At 38.0% G+C, this 20,127-nt stretch overlaps 1 protein-coding gene across 5 annotated transcripts in view; it reads left to right on the forward strand.

The window, feature by feature from the left end:
- EXOC2 (exocyst complex component 2) overlaps nucleotides 1-20,127 on the forward strand; it is a 191,481-nt gene that overhangs the window by 136,025 nt on the left and 35,329 nt on the right. For all 5 annotated transcript variants that reach the window (XM_066268535.1, XM_066268537.1, XM_066268538.1 and 2 more), the window contains one exon: nucleotides 13,273-13,414. In XM_066268535.1, the coding sequence (XP_066124632.1) occupies nucleotides 13,273-13,414 (142 nt within the window). The remainder of the gene's footprint in view (nucleotides 1-13,272; nucleotides 13,415-20,127) is intronic.

A 20,127-nucleotide genomic window follows, 5' to 3' on the forward strand; every position in this document is an offset into this window, starting at 1 on the left:
CGTAAAGATTAATCATTCTGATGAGAAATGTTGTGACTTAAGGCTATTGGGTCAAAAGTCAAATTTATTTCCAGAAATTTTTGTGTTGAGAATTGTAAGGTTCCCTCTTGCGGTGAAAGTGGACACTTTGTTTTTCTGCAATAACAATAATGACACCAATATATTTATTGGAGAAGTTTTTTATCATTTAAATAATATATGAAATGATTAGTAATTGCATGTAGTATAAGCAGTAACCTTGATTTTCTTCAGATTTTTACGAAGTTATAAGTATGAACTACCTGTTGCTTTGGTTTATGTCATTGAGGTAGAATGAGAGTGACATGCACATAGGCTTAGATACTCTTCCTAGTCTTTGTCCTGAACATGTTGAGACCAAGGGAATATGAAGGATTTCTAGGCTTAGAATAAATGGCAGGCTACTTTTCACATGCAGAATTTGGAATGTTTTTAATTGACCAATGACTATTTTGAAATTATTCAGTTGTATAAACAATAAACTAGGTTTAGATTATAGCATCTGTGTTGATTCTGTCTGCTATGCGTAAATTCATTCATTTCATTATGCCAACCAAGTAAAATATAATTTTGCACTAAAGGAATAAAGGCTGCCAACTGCTGTTGTTTTCACAGTTCCATTTCCAAGTGATAGCTAACTCTAGAGGCAAGATGCCTGAAAACTTATTGGGGCACATAGGTTACATGGATAATTTGGTATCCATTCTTTCATCCTGTTTCTGCTCTTGGAGATAATGGTTCATGGTGGGCTTCTAGCTTAGTGTCACAGGACACCAGACATTCTCTCAGATCTCCTTCCAGGTGTGAACTGGTGGTTTGCCAAGGACTTGTCAGCACTATTTCCTCCTGCTCTTATTGGTACTTCTACCAGGAGAAGGGTGTTAGTTCCCTAAATCTTGTTCCCCATTTTCAAAAGTGGAATTAATTTTAATATAGAAATAGTACACAAATAACGATGCTTTCTAGGAGTTCACTAAATTTACTAACCAGTGGTCATTTAAAGCTAGAATGACTCTATAATTTTATTTTATGCAAATAACCCTATGAATTAAAGTGTTATTTTTTTAATACAGAAAGATGCTCAGAGAGGTTAATGATTTGACCTCTTTAAGTAGCAGAGTAAAGCAGGACTCAATGTTAAGTTTTTTCATTCTAAATTCAGAATGCTTTCTGGCCTAGCAGCAGATATCTTAACATAAAGAACAAAATTATTCTACGGAGATACACCAAAGGAGTAGGAAAATTGTGGTAGCTATAATGATAAAATTCTAAGGAATTTTCTTAACATATATAAAATGCTATTTAACATGTCCTAAACTTTAAAAAGCAAACGTCCAATTACAAGCCAGACACCTTGTAACTGACCTTGGCTCCAACCCCCAGAGGGTTTATGCTGTCTTCTCAATTCAATCCCTTAGTTTGTATAACAGCAGATTTTCAGTTTACTTGGGACTGGAGTCTTTAAACAAGTCAGTTATTAAATTCTTGATTGAAGTTTTATTCCAAGATGGGTGTTGAAGGGAGGGCAGTTTCTTTTTTTTTAAATATGTCCAGGGACGAGCCTTCACATATAGCAATCAATTTTAAAGAACATATTTGATTATGTTTAGCTTAATTGTATTATATAATTCTTAAAATTTTGTTTGAAACCATTTGAATCCACAGATGTGAATGACTACAGCTTATGTCCTCACTATATTTGCTTCATTTTCCCCATCACTTCATAATATAAATTAGCTAAATTTTATTTAGAGGCAATATTTATAAAATAAATTAATTGTAAATTAATCCACTTGGGAGTTTAAGAACTCTTGGACAGGAATTAAAATTGGTCAGATGTGTTCCTGCTCCTAAATACTGAACTTAATTAATCTATGTAACTGCCTCAGTTTCCTTGTGTAAATGGGAAGGGAAAAAGAAGCAGACAGACATAAAGTGGTAATATAGGAGGAAGGACTCAAGGACCTTATAATTTATGAAGAAATATGTTCCCCTGTACAGTAAGTAATTCAGAAAAGCTTGCCATGGCAAGGAAGAATATAAGCTTTCATGTAGATGTTTCAGAGATGTGAGAAAGGCTCTAAATCTTCAGAAAGTTAGGGAGGTATAGTAAAAAAATAGGTAAAACCATTGTTTCACCCATCAGGTCAGATGTGGGATTGCTAAGTCAAAAACCGTGAACCTGAACAGATAAAATTCTACCTCAAAAATAGTTATCTTTCTACCCTCCCTTTACTTCTCTGGGTTGTGCTTTTTTTCCTCTTCACAGTCTGCATGTTTTGGGGAGAACTCATCTACCCTTTGCTGCTTCACTTATCTGTGCCCATGATTCCAAAGTTTTATTTTTAACCTTCATATTATTCCTAGGATTCAGTTCTATTTCCTACCATACATTTTCACTAGAAGTTTCTACTGGGATTTCAGATCAGCAGGTGCAAACCAAAATAATTTTCTTTCCTCCTTCAAATCAGCTTCTCTTTATGTGTTTTCTATCTTAGTTAGCAGTCATTGAATTAGCAAGCTGGGCATCTTGTAATTGTCCTTGACTCCATCCACTTGAGGGTTTATGCTGAATCTTCTCAGTTCAACCCCTGAACCATCTTCTGAATCTGTCTCTACTTCTCTGATTTGCTCTTCCTGTCCAAATTTCACCACTATGTTATTATGGAACCTTCTTCCCAAATTCTTTGCTTAATCTCTAAATCTAAATTTTTATTTTATTTTTTAGTGAGAGAAAGAGACAGAGAGAGGGACAGATAGGGACAGACAGGAAGGGAGAGAGCTGAGAAGCATTAGTTCTTCATTACAACACTTGAGTTGTTCATTGATTGCTTTCTCATATGTGCCTTGTCCAGGAGTGCTCCAGCTGAGCCAGTGACCCCTTGCTCAAGCCTGTGACCCTGGGCTCAAGCCAGCAACCTTAGGGTTTTGAACCTGAGTCTTCTGTGTCCCAGGCTGATGCTCTATATCCACTGCACCACTGCCTGGTCAGACTAATCTCTAAATTCTTTAACCCTCCAATTTATCATCTTGGCATTTCCAGGATGGGCTTTCAGAAATACAGATTTGATTATATTCTTTCTCCTTCCCACATTTCAGTGCCCCTCATTGCTTAAGAATAAGACCTAAATGTCTTAGGTTGATGTTTGAACAGGTTTTAGTCTTTCTCTCATGGCATTCATCTCCCCTACTCCAATCCACCATATCTAGCTACTTACATGTCCTTGGACATTTCATGTGATTGGTCTGCTCATTCATTCATTTACCATTAGCTTGCTAGTGTGTGATAGATACTACCTGTCTGGAATGCCTTTTCCCCAGTCTCAAGACAAATCTTGATCATTCTTCAAAGGCTATCTCAGATACAGATGTCTCATCCTGTAAAGTGCCTTTTATGGTGTCTCCTTATCTGTTTAAAGTACAAATTGAATCAAATCCTCTTCCTTCTGTGAAGCTATTTTCACACTTCTGGAGTAGCATTTTAACACATTACATTATGATTAATTTAGTACTGATATACGTCTTTTTTAGATTATAATTTTTTTCAAATATTTTATATTAAATGTTTTATCCTTACAAATGAGTAGATCTTATGTAGATATAAGAATAATAAAATGAACACGTGCAAGCACCACCAGGTTCAAGAAATGGAGCATCATTACCAGAGCCCTTCCTGCCCTGCTCACTTGTTTGCATTTCTGTTCCCTGTAGAGTCACTGCTATACTTTTGAGATTTTTTTTTACTTTGTGATTTTTAAACAGTGCATTGTTTGATATTACCTATTTTGACTTTTAAGTAGCATAAATGGGATTGTATGGTATGTATTTTTCTATACTTGCTTTTTCTACTCAGTTTTTTATATTCATGCTGCTTTAGTCTAGGTGATAGAAATTTATTAAAATGAACTAGAGACTTTCTCCCTTTTTGCTTCCTCTGAGAAGATTTGTATAAGATTATTCTTTGACTGTTTAGAAGAACTCTCTGGGAAAATCTTTTAGACCTCATATTTTCATTGTGAGATAATTTTTAATGACTGGTTTAATTTCTTCAGTGTTTAAAGAACCATATAGGTCCGTGATGGCAAACATTTTTATAAAAACCGCCCACGTTTGCAGTGCTGGTCAACCTGGTCCCACTGGGCGGGAGGGACCAGGTTGACCAGCACTGCAAATGAGGGTGGTTTTTATAAAAAGATTCACCATCACGGATATAGGTTATTTTGTTTCTTAGTTGTGGTCAACTCTATGTTTCTTGGATTTTGTCCATTTTGCCTATATTTTCAAATTTATTGGCCTCATATTTTTTGTAATAGTTTCATATTATTTCAATCTCAACTGCATTTGAAGTTCTAACCCCTATTTATACTTAAGATTGCTTGCTTCATATTTTCAGTCTTTTTTTTTTTTTTTTTTTGGTCAGTCTTGCCAAGAGTTTTCAAGAACCAGCTTCTGGTTTTACTGATCACTCTTTATGTTCTTTATTTTTTTCCTGTTGTAATTTGGGTACTTAATTGTATTTTTTTTTTAAAGCTTGTAGATTCCAAATCATTCTGCCTTTCTAATATGAACATTTAAGACTAAGAATTTTCTTTTACCTTCTAGCTAGGTCCAATATATTAACATACAGCATTTTAGTTTTTCAGTTTTGTATTTTCTAACTTTAATTTTGTGGAATTTTTTTTTGACACAAAATATATAGAAGTATGATTTCAAATTTCCAAATTGAGAAAGCAGTTGTTTCCACATTGAGAGTTAGTTTTCTTTTTTACGTATGTCTAACTTAGTTGTTCTGAAGTCAGAGAATATTATGTTTTTTAATTTGGTGAAACTTACTTTCAGGATACATGGTGAGTTTTTAAAAATATTTATCTTGCTTAAATGATATGTCCTTCAGTTTTGAATTCCATATATGTCTGTTAGGTCAAGTTAGTGAATATGTTGTTGAATCTTCTATATCCATTTCTTTTGTTTTTTTATGTTGGTCTTTAGACTGTTGATTACTGGGAGATATGTTAAAGTCTTTCTTTGACTATGTTTTCGGTATTTTCTTTGTCTTCACATTCTGTAGTTCTACTATGATGTATGTAGCTTTTGGTTTTGTTTGTTTGTTTTGTTTTTCTGGGTGGGAGTAGTCTGTTTTTTCCCTTACTCCAGTTGATACTTTTACTTAATTCTCATCCATTACCTTTTGATGATGTATTTTTCTTCCCCTCAAGATCTCCTACTGGATATTTATTAGACCTCTCACTCTATTCTTCATGTCTCATATTTTTCTTTCATGTTTTTCCTCTCCTCTTAGTTATCTGAAATGATTAGGAATCATTCTTTCTTCTTACTCAGTTGTATTTCATCTTGCTAAAACTTACTGTCTTGACATTTGTTTTTCATTATCAGAAACTTTTGTTTTTGTTATTAAAAAAGGGAAAAGGGTTAACTTACTCTGGAATGGTATAATTTCAAGTATCAGTGATCAGTGTAGGATAGCAAGTTTCAACTTAGTGTGCTGTAAGAATTTTTGAAACATGAAATACTTGATTATTCAGTTAGGGGCACAGACTTCTTTTCCCTTAGATTGTCAAATTAAAAAATGACAACAGGCAGTGCAGTAGTAGCTGTCCAGTGTGTATGAATCAAAATTGTACCTTTTTGGGGGTCAGATTAGCAAAAAAAACGTATTTTTTCATATGCCATAGAATTTTAATAATTATGTGTACCATGAAATGAAAAAGGTTGAACGTTGCTGGTGTACGGGAGAGTGGTGTGGGACCAGTGTTTATCAGACTGTTCTGTGTAAGGTGGCTGAATGAAATGCAGTCCATAATAAAAGAAAAGACTATTCCTTTTCCCCTTCCTTAACAGAAGATTGGTGCAATCAAGTGAAGCCTGATTAATGTGATGTAAGGTAGCTAACTTGATTATAAAAAATTCACAGAAAAGGAAAGTTTGGGAGTGATGACAAAGATCAGCCATAAGTCACCAAGTTAGAACCTCTGTAGAAGGTGAAGGGAGTGAGGACTGGTAGTACTCACTCGCAAGCTGTGCTTCTGTTTGAGGACAAGAACATAGCCTGTGCTGTCCACGGTTTCCTTTCTGTGTTTTAACAGTGCCACCTCCACTAGGGATAGAAGTTTATTTTTTAATATAATTATTTACTTGGCATTTATTTGATAAGTTATGGTTTAATAACATAAAGGAATGTTAGTTTCTCATCCGTCTAGCCATCCATTTGTAATGAATTAAAAATATGTTTTAGACTGAACCAAATAATCCAAATTCATTTGGCTAGAAGTTGCTATTTGAGTTTGATGAATTTGTTTCTAGAAAGATAGATAGCTCAGTGAAATGTATACTTTTCTGTCATCTTTGAAGTGAAAAAAAAAAAGATTTTATTTTCTATTAATTTTTTTTCTCAAAAACATACTTCATTCTGAAAAGCATTTTTACCACTTTTTGAAATAGTAAATCAGAAAATTTAAAATTGGAACATGAAAATAATGATTTTAATTTTTTAAATATTTTGAGTGAGTTGAAGACAACTGTATAGAAATTAAGGCAATGTGGCCCTGGCCGGTTTGCTCAGTGGTAGAGCGTCGGCCTGGCGTGCGGGGGACCCGGGTTCGATTTCCGGCCAGGGCACATAGGAGAAGCGCCCATTTGCTTCTCCACCCCCCCCCTCCTTCCTCTCTGTCTCTCTCTTCCCCTCCCGCAGCCAAGGCTCCATTGGAGCAAAGATGGCCCGGGCGCTGGGGATGGCTCCTTGGCCTCTGCCCCAGGCGCTAGAGTGGCTCTGGTCGCGGCAGAGCAACCCCCCAGAGGGGCAGAGCATCGCCCCCTGGTGGGCAGAGCATCGCCCCTGGTGGGCGTGCTGGGTGGATCCCGGTCGGGCGCGTGTGGGAGTCTGTCTGACTGTCTCTCCCCGTTTCCAGCTTCAGAAAAATACAAAAAGAAAAAAAAAAGAAATTAAGGCAATGTGACATTTGTTTAGCAGATGTTTGTTTTCCAGGACCTATCCATAGTGAACACGGGTCAGGCCATGTGATGTAAGAATATCTTTTGGTATATGTACTGCTGCTAAGAAGTTATAATGGTAGATTATTACAAATATTACTTGCTCCTACATGTAAAATACTGCCTCCTAATATGGTCTGTATTTCTTTGGTATTACCAGCTGTGTAAAAGTACTTTAAAAGGTGCTGCCCAGTTTTAATATGTAGGAATTTAGTGAGTACAGCTATTTCTGAATACATAGTTATTGAGCTGTAAAGCCCCCCCCTTTTCCTTCTGCTGGGGCCGAGTTTTGGTTAGAGACCCTGGGCCTGTAAGGACGGCGAGCCCTGGGACACCAGCTTTCCTAAGCCTTGCAGCCCTCTTTGTAGTGCCCCTTTGACTGTCTGCTTCCTTTCATAGCTGTATAATCTTTAACACATGATTTTGTGAATGTTTGTCTTTCTTTTCTGTTCGACTGTGATTTCCTTGACAGGAATTTTTCTTTTTTCTTTTTTTTTTTTTTTTTTTTTTTTGATTTTTCTGAAGCTGGAAACGGGGAGAGACAGTCAGACAGACTCCCGCATGCGCCCGACCGGGATCCACCCGGCACGCCCACCAGGGGCGATGCTCTGCCCCTCCGGGGGGTCGCTCTGCCGCGACCAGAGCCACTCTAGCGCCTGGGGCAGAGGCCAAGGAGCCATCTCCAGCGCCCGGGCCATCTTTGCTCCAATGGAGCCTTGGCTGCGGGAGGGGAAGAGAGAGACAGAGAGGAAGGGGGGGGGGAGTGGAGAAGCAAATGGGCGCTTCTCCTATGTGCCCTGGCCAGGAATCGAACCCGGGTCCCCCGCACGCCAGGCTGACGCTCTACCGCTGAGCCAACCGGCCAGGGCCAGGAATTTTTCATTTAACTTTCATCCATGGCTGTCAGGTAGTGTTTTAATGACAGATGGGCCTTGCCTTTGCATTTGGAGTAGGGTGAGAGCACACTTGGTTAACACCCATGTTTATATCTGCTGTGAACCGGACATTAGTGAAAAAGCAGTTGAAATAATTGTAGCTAGAATTTATTATGTACTTTAAATATGCTATACAAGTTTCCTAAATTATCTTTTTAAATTTGTACAACAGATTTTTGAGGTGAGTACTGTTTACCCCAATCCTGCCTTGTCACAAATTACTGCTGCTATTCCCCTCTTTCTGTTGCATTTGTCTGCTCTATCTACTCATCCATTTATTTTCAGCCTTTTAAAACTATTGAGGTATAATTTATATACAGTAAAACACAAATCTTAAGTGTACAGCTTTATGACTATTTACACATAGATACAGCTAAGGATCCAGATCAAGAGATAAAAATTTCCTTCATGCCCCATTCCAGTCAGTAAGCTCCCATCTCTCCACTATTCTGATTTCTTGCCAGTTCTTGAACTGAAAGTACAGTTTGTATTAGCCTTTTGTGGGGGGTTGCTTTTGCTCCAACTTGTTTTTAAATTCACTGAAATTGTATGTCTCTAAGTCGTTTATTTTCTTTTATTGCTGAGTTTAGATAACCAAATTTTGTTTATCATTCTCATAGTACTGGACATTGGGTTGTTTGAATTATAGGTTTTCTTTATTTTTCTTTTTTTTTTTTTCCAAGTGAAAGGAGGGAGAATAGTAAGACAGACTCTCTTATGCACCCCAACCAGATCCAATTGGCAACCCCTCTCTGGAGCTGATGCTTGGATCAACTGAGCTATTTTTAGCACCTGAGACTGAGACAGTCGGACCAACCAAGCTATTCTCAGTGCCCAGGCTGATGCTCAAACCAGTCAAGTTACTGGCTGCGAGAGGGGAATAGAGAGAGAAGGAGGATAGAGGGGAAGAGAAGCAGATGGTCACTTCTCTTGTGTGCCCTGACTGGGAATCGAACCTGGGGTGTCCATAAGCTGGTCCGATGCTCTATCCATTGTGCCAGCCAGCCAGGGCCGAATTGTAAGTTTTTATGAATAGAGTTGATGTGAACATTGCTGTAAAAGTCTTTATGTGAACATTTGTACTCTTATCTTGGACACAGTAGCTCCCCATTCATCTGCAGTTTCACTTTCCTATGATCAAGTGTGTTCTGAAAATATTAAATGGAGAATTCCAGATAAACACTTTATGTTTTAAGTTGCATGCTGTTCTGTGTAGCATGATGAAATCCCTTTTTTTCCCATTCCACTCTGCCCTGGGATGTGAATAATCCTTTGTCCAGCATATATCTACACTATACATGTAGTACAATAAAATATTTTTTTTGGGGGGGGGAGAAAAAGCACATCACTTTTATTACAGTATATTGTTTAAATTGTTCTATTTTATTATTGGCTATTATTGTTCATCTTTTACTGTACTCAATTTCTAAGTTAAACTTTATCATAGTTTTATATGTATAGAAAAAAATACTGTGTATAGGGTTTGTTTTATACAGTTTCAGGCATCCACTGAGGTCTTGGAATATATCCTCACAGATGAGGGGTTACTGTATACATTTAAAAGTGGGATTGTGGGTCATGGGATAAATTGATTATAAACTCTGAATTGTTTTTCAAAGTGTGTGTCTTATTTTACACTCAGCCAGCAATGTGTGAGTCTTCCAGGTGTTCTACATCTTCACTGTCATTTAATATTATTATTTTTTATTTTAGCCAATCTCATTGCTTTCATTGACTTTCCCTGATAGTGATGTTAAAACATCTTATACATTCAGGTATTTATAATTAGAGATCTTCCTTTTGAAGTGCCTGTTCAATTTACTTATTCATTTTAATTGGGTTGTTCACCCTTCTGTGAGTAATTTTTAGAAATCTGTAAATAAATTTTTTTCCAGAATTAATTTTTTTTCTCCCAATCTGTGGCTTGCTGTTTTTATTTTATAATGGTACCCTTTGAAGTAGAAGTTTTTAATTCTGATGAGATCCAGTTTGTCAAATTTTAAAATGTTTAGTCCCTTCCATATCCTTCAGAATCTTTACCTGCTCTAATGTCTTGAATATTTCTTTTCCAGAGGCTTTGTAGTTTTACCTGTTATATTCAGGTCTATGATTTATCTTTTCTAGTATTATATTTTGTTCATTATTGTCATGTTAATTATACATATATTATTATAGGTTTATAGTGTGACTTGGAAAGACAGTTAAGTTTTTTTTCTGGTATTTTTTTCTTGCTAAATTGCATGGGCTAGGATCTCTATAATAATCTTGAATATAAGTGGGAGAGGGGACATCATTTATCAAGTCCTTTATCATTTTTTTTAATCTATTGAAATAATTCCGCTTCTCTATAATGCATTCTTTTTTATCTATTTGTAGATTCAATTTGCTGGCACTTTGTTAGAATTTTTAAATCTTTGTTCATGAGGGCTGTTGGTCTATAATTTTCTTTGCTTTCAGTATCCTTGTTTGGTTTTGCTGGCTTCATCAGACTAAATAGGAAATGTTCTCAGGGTCTGGTCTGTGATAAAGTTTGTGTGTGACAGTTCTTAAATGCTTGTTAGAATTTACCAGTGAAGTCACCTGGACCTGAAGTGTTAGTCATATGAAAGCATTTGGAATAATGGACTCTATTAGGACAACTTGTGCCATTTTTAAAAAGTTGTGTTTTTTAGAAGTTTATCGATTTCCTATGTGTTGGCAGATCACATGAAATTATAATAACCATTTCAGAAGCCTACTTTTGGAATCGGTGGTTGTCTCTAATATCCTTTTTTCATGTTTTTTTTTTTTTTCTTCCCCCTTCTTTTTTTTTTTTTTTTTTTTTTTTTCCTGTATTTTTCTGAAGCCGGAAATGGGGAGAGACAGTCAGACAGACTCCTGTCTGCGCCCGACCGGGATCCACCCGGCATGCCCACCAGGGGGTGATGCTCTGCCCTCCGGGGGGGGGGGGGTCGCTCTGTTGTGACCAGAGCCACTCTAGCGCCTGGGGCAGAGGCCGAGGAGCCATCCCCAGCGCCCGGCAGAGGCCGAGGAGCCTCAATTGCGGAAGGGGAAGAGAGAGACAGAGAGGAAGGAGAGGGGGAGGGGTGGAAAAGCAGATGGGCGCTTCTCCTGTGTGCCCTGGCTGGGAATCAAACCCGGGACTTCTGCACGCCAGGCCAACGCTCTACCACTGAGCCAGGTAGAGCTCTACCACTGTCCAGGGCCTCTAATATTAACCTTTTTAAATTTTGTTTGCTGCTCTTATCCTTAATTATTACTTCTATTTTCAGTTTAATTTTCTCCTAGCTATCTGGGGTAAAAGACTAAAACATTAATTTTAAGCCTTTCTTTTAAACCTTTCTTCTTTCTGATAGATGCATTTTGGGCTGTAAAACCCATTACTTTATGTAATGCTGGTGGCTGAGGCCAGGCAGGTTCACACTGGATTCAGACAGACCACAGAAGAACTGTGGAGTTGAAAGGCGTTAGGCCATTCCTGTTTATTAGATTATCACAGAGGCATATGAAGGAATAGGCAGGGGAAAACTGTTTCTTGTTGCGGCAGGCCAGCAATCAGAAACACCTGCCCCCAAGGGAAAGTACTCATAGTTGTATCGGCTACACACATGTGGCTCTGCCACATGCTCACGCACTAGTCATGCAAAGTGCTTGCAGCCAGAAAATGAGTGAGCAAGCCTAACACGGCTGTTTTCTCCACACTATCTGTGTCACACAGATTTAGATATGTCATATTTTCATTGCCCTTCTAGGTTCTTATTTTCTTTTTGGATGCCTCCCTTTTTTCAAGAATTAGTACTTATATTTCACATTCCCAGAGTATGTCTAATAATCTACTTAGGTTTATGTCTCTAAATATTAGAGGAAGATGGGGGGAGGGTGAAGGAGCATAGAAAGGAGCTCAGAGTTTATGCCCCACCACAGTTTTTCTTAATTGTCCATCCTCCTCAACCTGATGTATTTGCTTTTAGGTTCTAGAGCCTTTTCTCAAGCACAAGGGTGATGTAGTCTTTGAATCTTTTGCATATTCAAAAATATGTTTCTTAGCCTCTGTAAGTGAATGGTATCTTAACTAAATATAGAACTCTTGGGTTCCATTTCTTTTCTTTCTAGAGATAGTATTCCAGTGATTTCAGGTTCTGGTGTTGCAACCGAGAAGGCTGATGTCAGACTGATTCTTTCTCCTTTGTAGGTAAATTATTTTTTTTGATCTGGAAGCCTAAAAGAATTTCTCTTTCTCTTTTTATTATTATTAGAAAATGGGTACTTTAATAGCATTTCCCTAGATGTGTACAGTGTCTCATCTGTCTAGCCTGGAATTCAACAAACCTTTTCAAATTATGAACTCAATCTTTAGATTCAGTTAGATTTTCTTTTATTGGTTAAGTATCACCTCTTCTCTATGTGGTCATATTTCTCTACTTTAATTTCTTCTTTTCTTTCTCCCTTCATCCCTCCCTTCCTTCCCTACTTTTTTTTTTTTTTTTTTTTGGTATATTAGAGTTCTTGGATCTATCTTCTTCTAAGTCTCTTCCTTCAAAATTTCTACCTCTTTACATTTTTATTCTGTGCTTTGAAGTAATTAATTGTGCTTAATTTGAAACTTAGTGACCAGTAGTTTCTTCAATTAATCTAGTCCGTTGTTAGCTTTAGAAATCATGTGTTGTATCTTCATGAAGTCTTGTTTTATGTTATACTTTAATCTCCTTAAGGGTTTTCATTATTTTTCTAAGTTCAAGTTGTTGCTTTTCTTTTCTACATCTGACTTTTTCTGCTTGACAGATATTATTTATAACTGCTAGACTCCCTAGATAATGTGTTTGTTTTTTAACATTAGCTTCTTTAAACTCAGGTCTGGTAATGGTGTTCCATGGGACAGTGGTATAGAAGCAGACAGGTCACTGGTCCACTGCAAAGGAACCTGGGCCCAGACTTTTACTCCCCCAAACTTAGTACTCCACCCACCCACTCTTTAACTTCTTGACCTTTTGGGTGCCAGTGAGACCCAACACAGACTCCTTGGACTTATACTAACCAACCTTTCCTTACCCTGTTCTACTTCTGCTACCAGCAAGAACTCACAATACATGTGGGCTGAGATTTCTGTGACAGTGACCTGTAGTCCACACATAGGCATTATTTCTTATCCCTATTAAATAGCTGTTCTGAAAGTGGTCTTTATTACTCAATATAAATATAGTAAAAGTGTTTTTATAGGAAAATTGTAAGTCTTTTAAAATGCTCTGATATATTTCTAAATTTACATTATTACCTTTTCCTTTACTCTAAGATGGACTCTTTGTGTTTTTAGGTTAGCATGGCCTTATTGAAAGAATTAGACCAGAGACTGTTTGAAAATTACATCGAGTTGAAAGCAGACCCCATCGTCGGCTCCTTAGAACCTGGAATTTATGCCGGCTACTTTGACTGGAAGGACTGCCTGCCTCCAGCAGGTAAATGGTTTCAAGTTACCGAAGTTCTCTAAAAGTAGTGTAATGCATGTGGAGTAATAAATACAGATACGCTTATAATCAATTTACATTTTCTTAAAAAGCTTTTCCTTTTATTCACATTTCTTGTATTTACTTAGGGATTAGTTAGATTGTAACTTTTCATTAGTTTAAATCCATTTCTTTTTCTTTTTTTTTTTTTTTTTTTTTTTTTTAGTGAGAGGAGGGGAGTCAGTGATAGACTCCCGCATGCACCCTGATTGGGATTCACCTGGCAAGCCCACTGGGGGGCGATGCTCTGCCCATCTGGGGCCCTTGCTCCATTGCAACAGGAGCTATTTTTAGCACCTGAAGCAGAGGCCATGGAGCCATCCTCAGCGCCTGGGGCCAACTCACTATAATCAAGCCATGGCTGCAGGAGGAGAGGGGAAGATAGAGAGACAGAGAGAGAGAGAGAGAGAGAGAGAGAGAAGCAAGAGGGGTGAGGGGGGGGAAGCAGATGGTTGCTTCTCCTGTGTGCCTTTACCAGGAATTGAACCCAGGACTTCCACACACCAGGCTAACACACTACCACTGAGCCAACTGGCCAGGGCCAGTATTTGATCATTTTTAATAATGCGTACTTACTTCCTGCAGTATTTCTTTATTGCATAGATATAACAGACTTCAGCAATTTTATGCAATGACTTTTTGACCAATATCAAAAAATTTAGTTAAGAAATATGGTCATTTCTACGTAAGACCTAATTATTGATGCTGAAAAAGTGAAGGATAGAAGGAAAATGTGTAGGAGTAAGATTATTATATTACTTTTAGCAAAGAATATTGACCTGCAGGAGAATGACTAACAGCTTCAGTATTATCTTTGTGATATCAAATGTGTAGTGTGTGAAGACTGGTGTTTTGGTGAAAAAATGGTAAATGCTGAAATAGATCTGTATTCTCTTAGTTTTTATTTTTAAAAACTGTATCTTCCTGGGCCCCTTGAGGTGCCCCCTTTAAAATTAAATGTTTTGTTGGGGAGGTGGAATGTGAAAAACAACTTCTGTGCTGTTTGACTATAAATCATGTTATTTTCTTTTAAATTATCTTTTTTTTTCATTTACCTAAGAAAAATATATTTCCACTGCCATGCAAAGAGTGTCTTGATTAGTTTTGTATAGTTTTACTTTTTCCAGCACTTTCATCTAATACTGTTTTGTGATTTTTAACTAAATTGTTGTATTTCATGGAGCTAGTGCACTTCCTTCTGCTGAAGTGTGAAGTGGTAAACAGGATGCTTGCCATTTCTATTGTTAAATCAGTACCTCCTATTTAAATGTTTAGTTGTTTAACCTTAACCATCCATAGGAACATCTTTTTCTGAAAAATTTTGAGGAATTTACTAAAATGCATTTTCGGGTCTGATACAGGGTCTATGTAGGCTGTTGCTATAATGCTTTCTGGATCATTCTTATTGATTAGTAGTCATGTTCACTATCTGAGAAGAGCCAACAAAATGACTCTCATCCCATCAGTATCGCAACCTAAACAGAAGGAAAGCAAGAAAATACTATTTGAATATAATGGGGAATTAATGAATTAACAGCCTTCTTCTCTGTCAAGGGTTCAAACCAGTTGAAGAATAAACAGTAGAGTCCGCAGGTGAGAAAGCTGATATTGGAGAATGTGGTCTAGATGTAAGAGCCAGGTAGCTTCCTAACCTCCAGCCTTCACCTTGAAACAGGCCACCAAAGGGAAAGGCCAATACTGCAGAGCACATTTATCTGTCTGGTTTCCTGCCTCACACTACTCTAGGGTAGAGAGGAAAGAAGAAAGAGATCAAACTCCCATGCTTAGGAATTTAATAAATTCATCCATGTTAGATTCAGGGAGGTGTGCTGTGGCTGCCAGAGTGTAACTATTGAAGGAGCAGGAACAGGGAGTGCTGAAGTGCTGTGGCTGCCAGAATATAACTATTGAAGGAGCAGGAACAGAGAGTGCTGATAGGGCCCCTGTGAGGCTGAGAACAAAGAAGGTCAGAGACCCTTATCAGAAGTTTATGTTTGAAATTCACCACTAAGCTAAACCTGGCCCCTGTTGCTATGCTCCGGCCCCTGTTGTTATGCTACATGCGACCTCCCTAGCGAATAGCTAACTGCCACATCTGCTTCTGTATAATGCTTGCTCACTTAGGATATTTAAGGACCTAGTTGTAAGCGCCAGGCGCAACTCTTGTTTGCAGCTCCTTGTGAGTACGGTGTCTCCGGACATCTTGGGAGTTCGCCCCTGCACAGGTTAAACTGGCCAATAAAGTAACATCTAAACTCCTAAAAGTCTCCGACATTTGTTCTCGTACCCGGTGGATGTAACAATCCACTCAACCAAACTAAAACATGGACTAATGTCTGTGCTTCAGAACCTAAATATTAATTTCTATTATAAGTAAACTACCTCTGCCAACAGTTTAAGGATCAGTTATAAAGAAAATATGTAGAATTTTATCTTGGCTCTGAAGTGTTTTTCACTCTACAACCAACTTCCAGTTTTCTGGATGATGGATCCAACAATCAGTACCTCCCTCACTTCTGGTTCCCTCTCAGTTCTGCGTGTGACTTCAGCTGCATGAGTACCCATCGTTCCTTTCTCGGCCTGTCCAGGACTAATTGCACCTGCTTCCTGATTCCAGCACTACTGCTCTCTTAGTGGCCATGTGCCATCAACTCTCCTCTCTTTCTCTAGGTCCTTGACATTTTTTCTCAGACTATCACTATTTCACATTTTCTCCTAAATGGTGCCTAACATTTTATAGTAAGCTTTTGGCAATAGATTTATTCATCCAGCCTGAACAGGTGGTGGCACAGTGGACAGAGCATCGGACTGGGACATGGAGGACTCAGGTTCAAAACCCTGAGATCACCGGCTTGAGTGTGGGCTCATCTGGTTTGAACAGGGCTCACCAGCTTGAGCTCAAGGTTGCTGGCTTGAGCAAAGGGTCACTCGGTCTGCTGTAGCCCCCCAGTCAAGGCATATATGAGAAAGCAATCAGTGAACAACTAAGATGCCGCAATGAAGAATTGATGCCTCTCAACTCTCTCCCTTCCTATCTGTCTGTCCCTATCTGTCCCTCTCTCTGTCTGTCTCTATCTCTCTCTCTCTCTCTCTCTCACACACACACAAAGATTTATTCATCCAGTGCACTGATTAATGAGAAACATTTTGGCATAAGTTACTCCAGCCAGAGGTGGTAGGAAAAAACAAACATCAACTAAAATACCAAGACACAGTTTAGTTTTTAGGAGTAATAGATATTTTCAACAGAATGTCAGATTGAATAATCTTTTTTTAATCCATTCATGTCAAAGAAGAGAACTTTGGTGATTAAATAGGATAGCAGTTGTGATATGCGAGCTACCCATTTAGAAATGATTAGGTTATTATGGAATACAGGCAACACCCAATATCTCTTAAATGTAACTTCACCTTTTCAAAATTATTCTGAAGACTCTTTGAGCCATGCAGAATTTTGTGAACATATTTCTGGTGCTATTTGTTGGACACTTAAAATTCTGTTCTCTGAAATTGGAATGTGAGTGGTAAACAATGACGTGGCTGTTCTCTGATGCCCCGTCTTCCACAGGTCTTCTTCATTCTGGTCATTGAGTAGCTTGGCAGTGGCAGGTGCCATCTGAGTGAACTGCATCTTTTTGAAGAGAGAAGTCTGAGTCAATAATTTTTCCTTTACTTAACTCTGATAAAATAGTTTTTATTAATTTCTTGGACATTTTGTATTTCACTTAAAAAGTATTATGAAGTAGATTTTAATTAACTTTATTTTTAAGAGAAAAGCAATTTTAGATTTTCTAAAAGAGCATCATCATAGTCATCTTTTTAAAAATCAATTTCATTATTTAGCTTAGTTTTTTCCCCCATTTTTTTTCTTTTTTATAAGCAGTTCAGTGTATTAGAGTCAGTGCTGTAAAATGATTTATACAATGCTTTCACATTTGGTTATCATTTGTCTGCCAAGCATTTTTCAATAAAGCTAAATTTTGGCTCTAGTGGGTCTTCAATGTGAAATTTATTAACTTTGAGATGACCCATGGCCTACATATTTTCTTCATCGCATGCCTTATCTGTTAAAGTATTTATTTTATTATGTATTAAATTGTTATCTGTAAACTATGCTATTTGGCACCAGGGTAAACTAATGTACTATTGTGCAAATAAACAGTTGAAGTCATTTTTAAACTTTTTATTTTGAAGATTTTTAAACTTATCAAAATACAATAGTAAAACAAAACCTGACTGACCTATTGGCAAGCTTCAACAATTATGAGCTCATAACCAATCTTGTTTTATCTGTATCCCCTCCTCCCCACTACCTCTGGGATATATTATTTTGAAGTAAATCACCCATACACAGATCAGATAAGGGCTTAGCTTAAAAAATAATAATATCCACAATACCTTGATTAGATCTGGAAAAAATTAGCATCAATTCCTTAATTTCATCAAATATCCAGTCAATATTCAAAATTGTCATAAGAGCTTTTTAGACAGTTTATTCAACTTAGGATTTAACCAAAGTCTGCATGTAGCTTTTGGCTGATATGTCTCTTATTATTTTACTCTCTAGAATCACCTCTTCAGCTTATTTGTTGAATAAATCAGCTTATTTATTTATTTTTTGTATTTTTTTTTTCTGAAGCTGGAAACGGGGAGAGACAGTCAGACAGACTCCCGCATGCGCCCGACCAGGATCCACCCGGCATGCCCACCAGGGGGCAACGCTCTGCCCACCAGGGGGCGATGCTCTGCCCCTTCCGGGCGTCACTCTGTTGTGACCAGAGCCACTCCAGCGCCTGGGGCAGAGGCCAAGGAGCCATCCCCAGCGCCCGGGCCATCTTTGCTCCAATGGAGCCTCGGCTGCGGGAGGGGAAGAGAGAGACAGAGAGGAAGGAGAGGGGGAAGGGTGGAGAAGCAGATGGGCACCTCTCCTGTGTGCCCTGGCCGGTCAGCTTATTTTTTTATAGATATTCCTACTTTCTAGACTTTTGAGATTGCTTTTTCATAGGGTCATTTAACATATTCCTCTGTCCCTTGTGTTTCCTATAAATGTGTGATTAATAAAGAAGTTTATCAGTTTTTGGGTTTCATTCTGATTTAATTTTTTTTTTACTTCCACCAGGAGGTACAGTCTATCTTTTTGGATGTTAAGATTAAAATTGGATAAAGTGGTATCAGCCCATTAGCTCAGCGGTAGAGCATTGGCCTGGTGTGTAGAAGTCCCGGGTCTGATTCCCAGCCAGGGCACATAGGAAAAGCACCCACTGCTTCTCCACCCAAACCCCTCTCCTTTCTCTTTGTCTCTCTCTTCCCCTCCGGCAGCCAAGGCTCCACTGGAGCAAAGTTGGCCCGGGCTATTAAATGGCTCCAGTTGCAACAGAGCTGGCAGAGCATCGCCCCCTGGTGGGCATGCCTGGAATTCTGGTTGGGCACATGTGGGAGTCTGACTGCCTCCCACTTCTAACTTAAGAAAAAGACAAAAAAAAAGTGGGTGGGTGTCAGATTCATCTACCCTTAAAAAGTTTATCATAACCTTTCATCTAATATTGTTTTAATACCATATGTAATTGTTGTCATGATCTATTCCTTTTTAGAGATTGCAAACTAATGATTGTTAAGTAACACTAAATTTAAAAAATAAGACATTTCACCAATTATTTGGTTACTCTGAATACAGTTCCTACAAGAAAGGCAGAATAAATGCCTGATTATTTAGCAGTTTTCAGAATGAATTGGTTGTTTCATATTTTTATATAGGTGATCTATCAGATTTTTTTATCTTTATTAACTTATGGTTTGAGCATACTTAATGAGTTTCAATTTATGATAGTAGTTATTTTTTTTAATAGTTGTTATTTTTTTATTTTATTTTTTATAAATTTTTATTAATGGTAATGGGATGACATTAATAAATCAGGGTACATATATTCAAAGAAAACATGTCTAGGTTATTTTGTCATCAAATTATGTTGCAAACCCCTCGCTCAAAGTCAGATTGTCCTCCGTCACCCTCCATCTAGTTCTCTGTGCCCCTCCCCCTCCCCCTAACTCTCTCCCTCCCTCCCTCCCTCCCATGTCCGCCCCCCCCCACCCTTGGTAACCACCACACTCTTGTCCATGTCTCTTAGTCTCATTTTTATGTTCCACCAATGTATGGAATCATGTAGTTCTTGTTTTTTTCTGATTTACTTATTTCACTCCTTATAATGTTATCAAGATCCCACCATTTTGCTGTAAATGATCTGATGTCATCATTTCTTATGGCTGAGTAGTATTCCATAGTGTATATGTGCCACATCTTCTTTATCCAGTCTTCTATTGAAGGGCTTTTTGGTTGTTTCCATGTCTTGGCCACTGTGAACAGTGCTGCAATGAACATGGGGCTACATGTGTCTTCACGTATCAATGTTTCTGAGGTTTTGGGGTATATACCCAGTAGAGGGATTGCTGGGTCATAAGGTAGTTCTATTTGCAGTTTTTTGAGGAACCACCATACTTTCCTCCATAATGGTTGTACTACTTTACAGTCCCACCAACAGTGAATGAGGGTTCCTTTTTCTCCACAGCCTCTCCAACATTTGCTATTACCCGTCTTGTTGATAATAGCTAATCTAACAGGGGTGAGGTGGTATCTCATTGTAGTTTTGATTTGCATTTCTCTAATAACT

The sequence above is a fragment of the Saccopteryx bilineata genome, chromosome 3 (genome assembly GCF_036850765.1).
Source record: "Saccopteryx bilineata isolate mSacBil1 chromosome 3, mSacBil1_pri_phased_curated, whole genome shotgun sequence".
Taxonomy (NCBI): Eukaryota; Metazoa; Chordata; class Mammalia; order Chiroptera; family Emballonuridae; genus Saccopteryx; species Saccopteryx bilineata.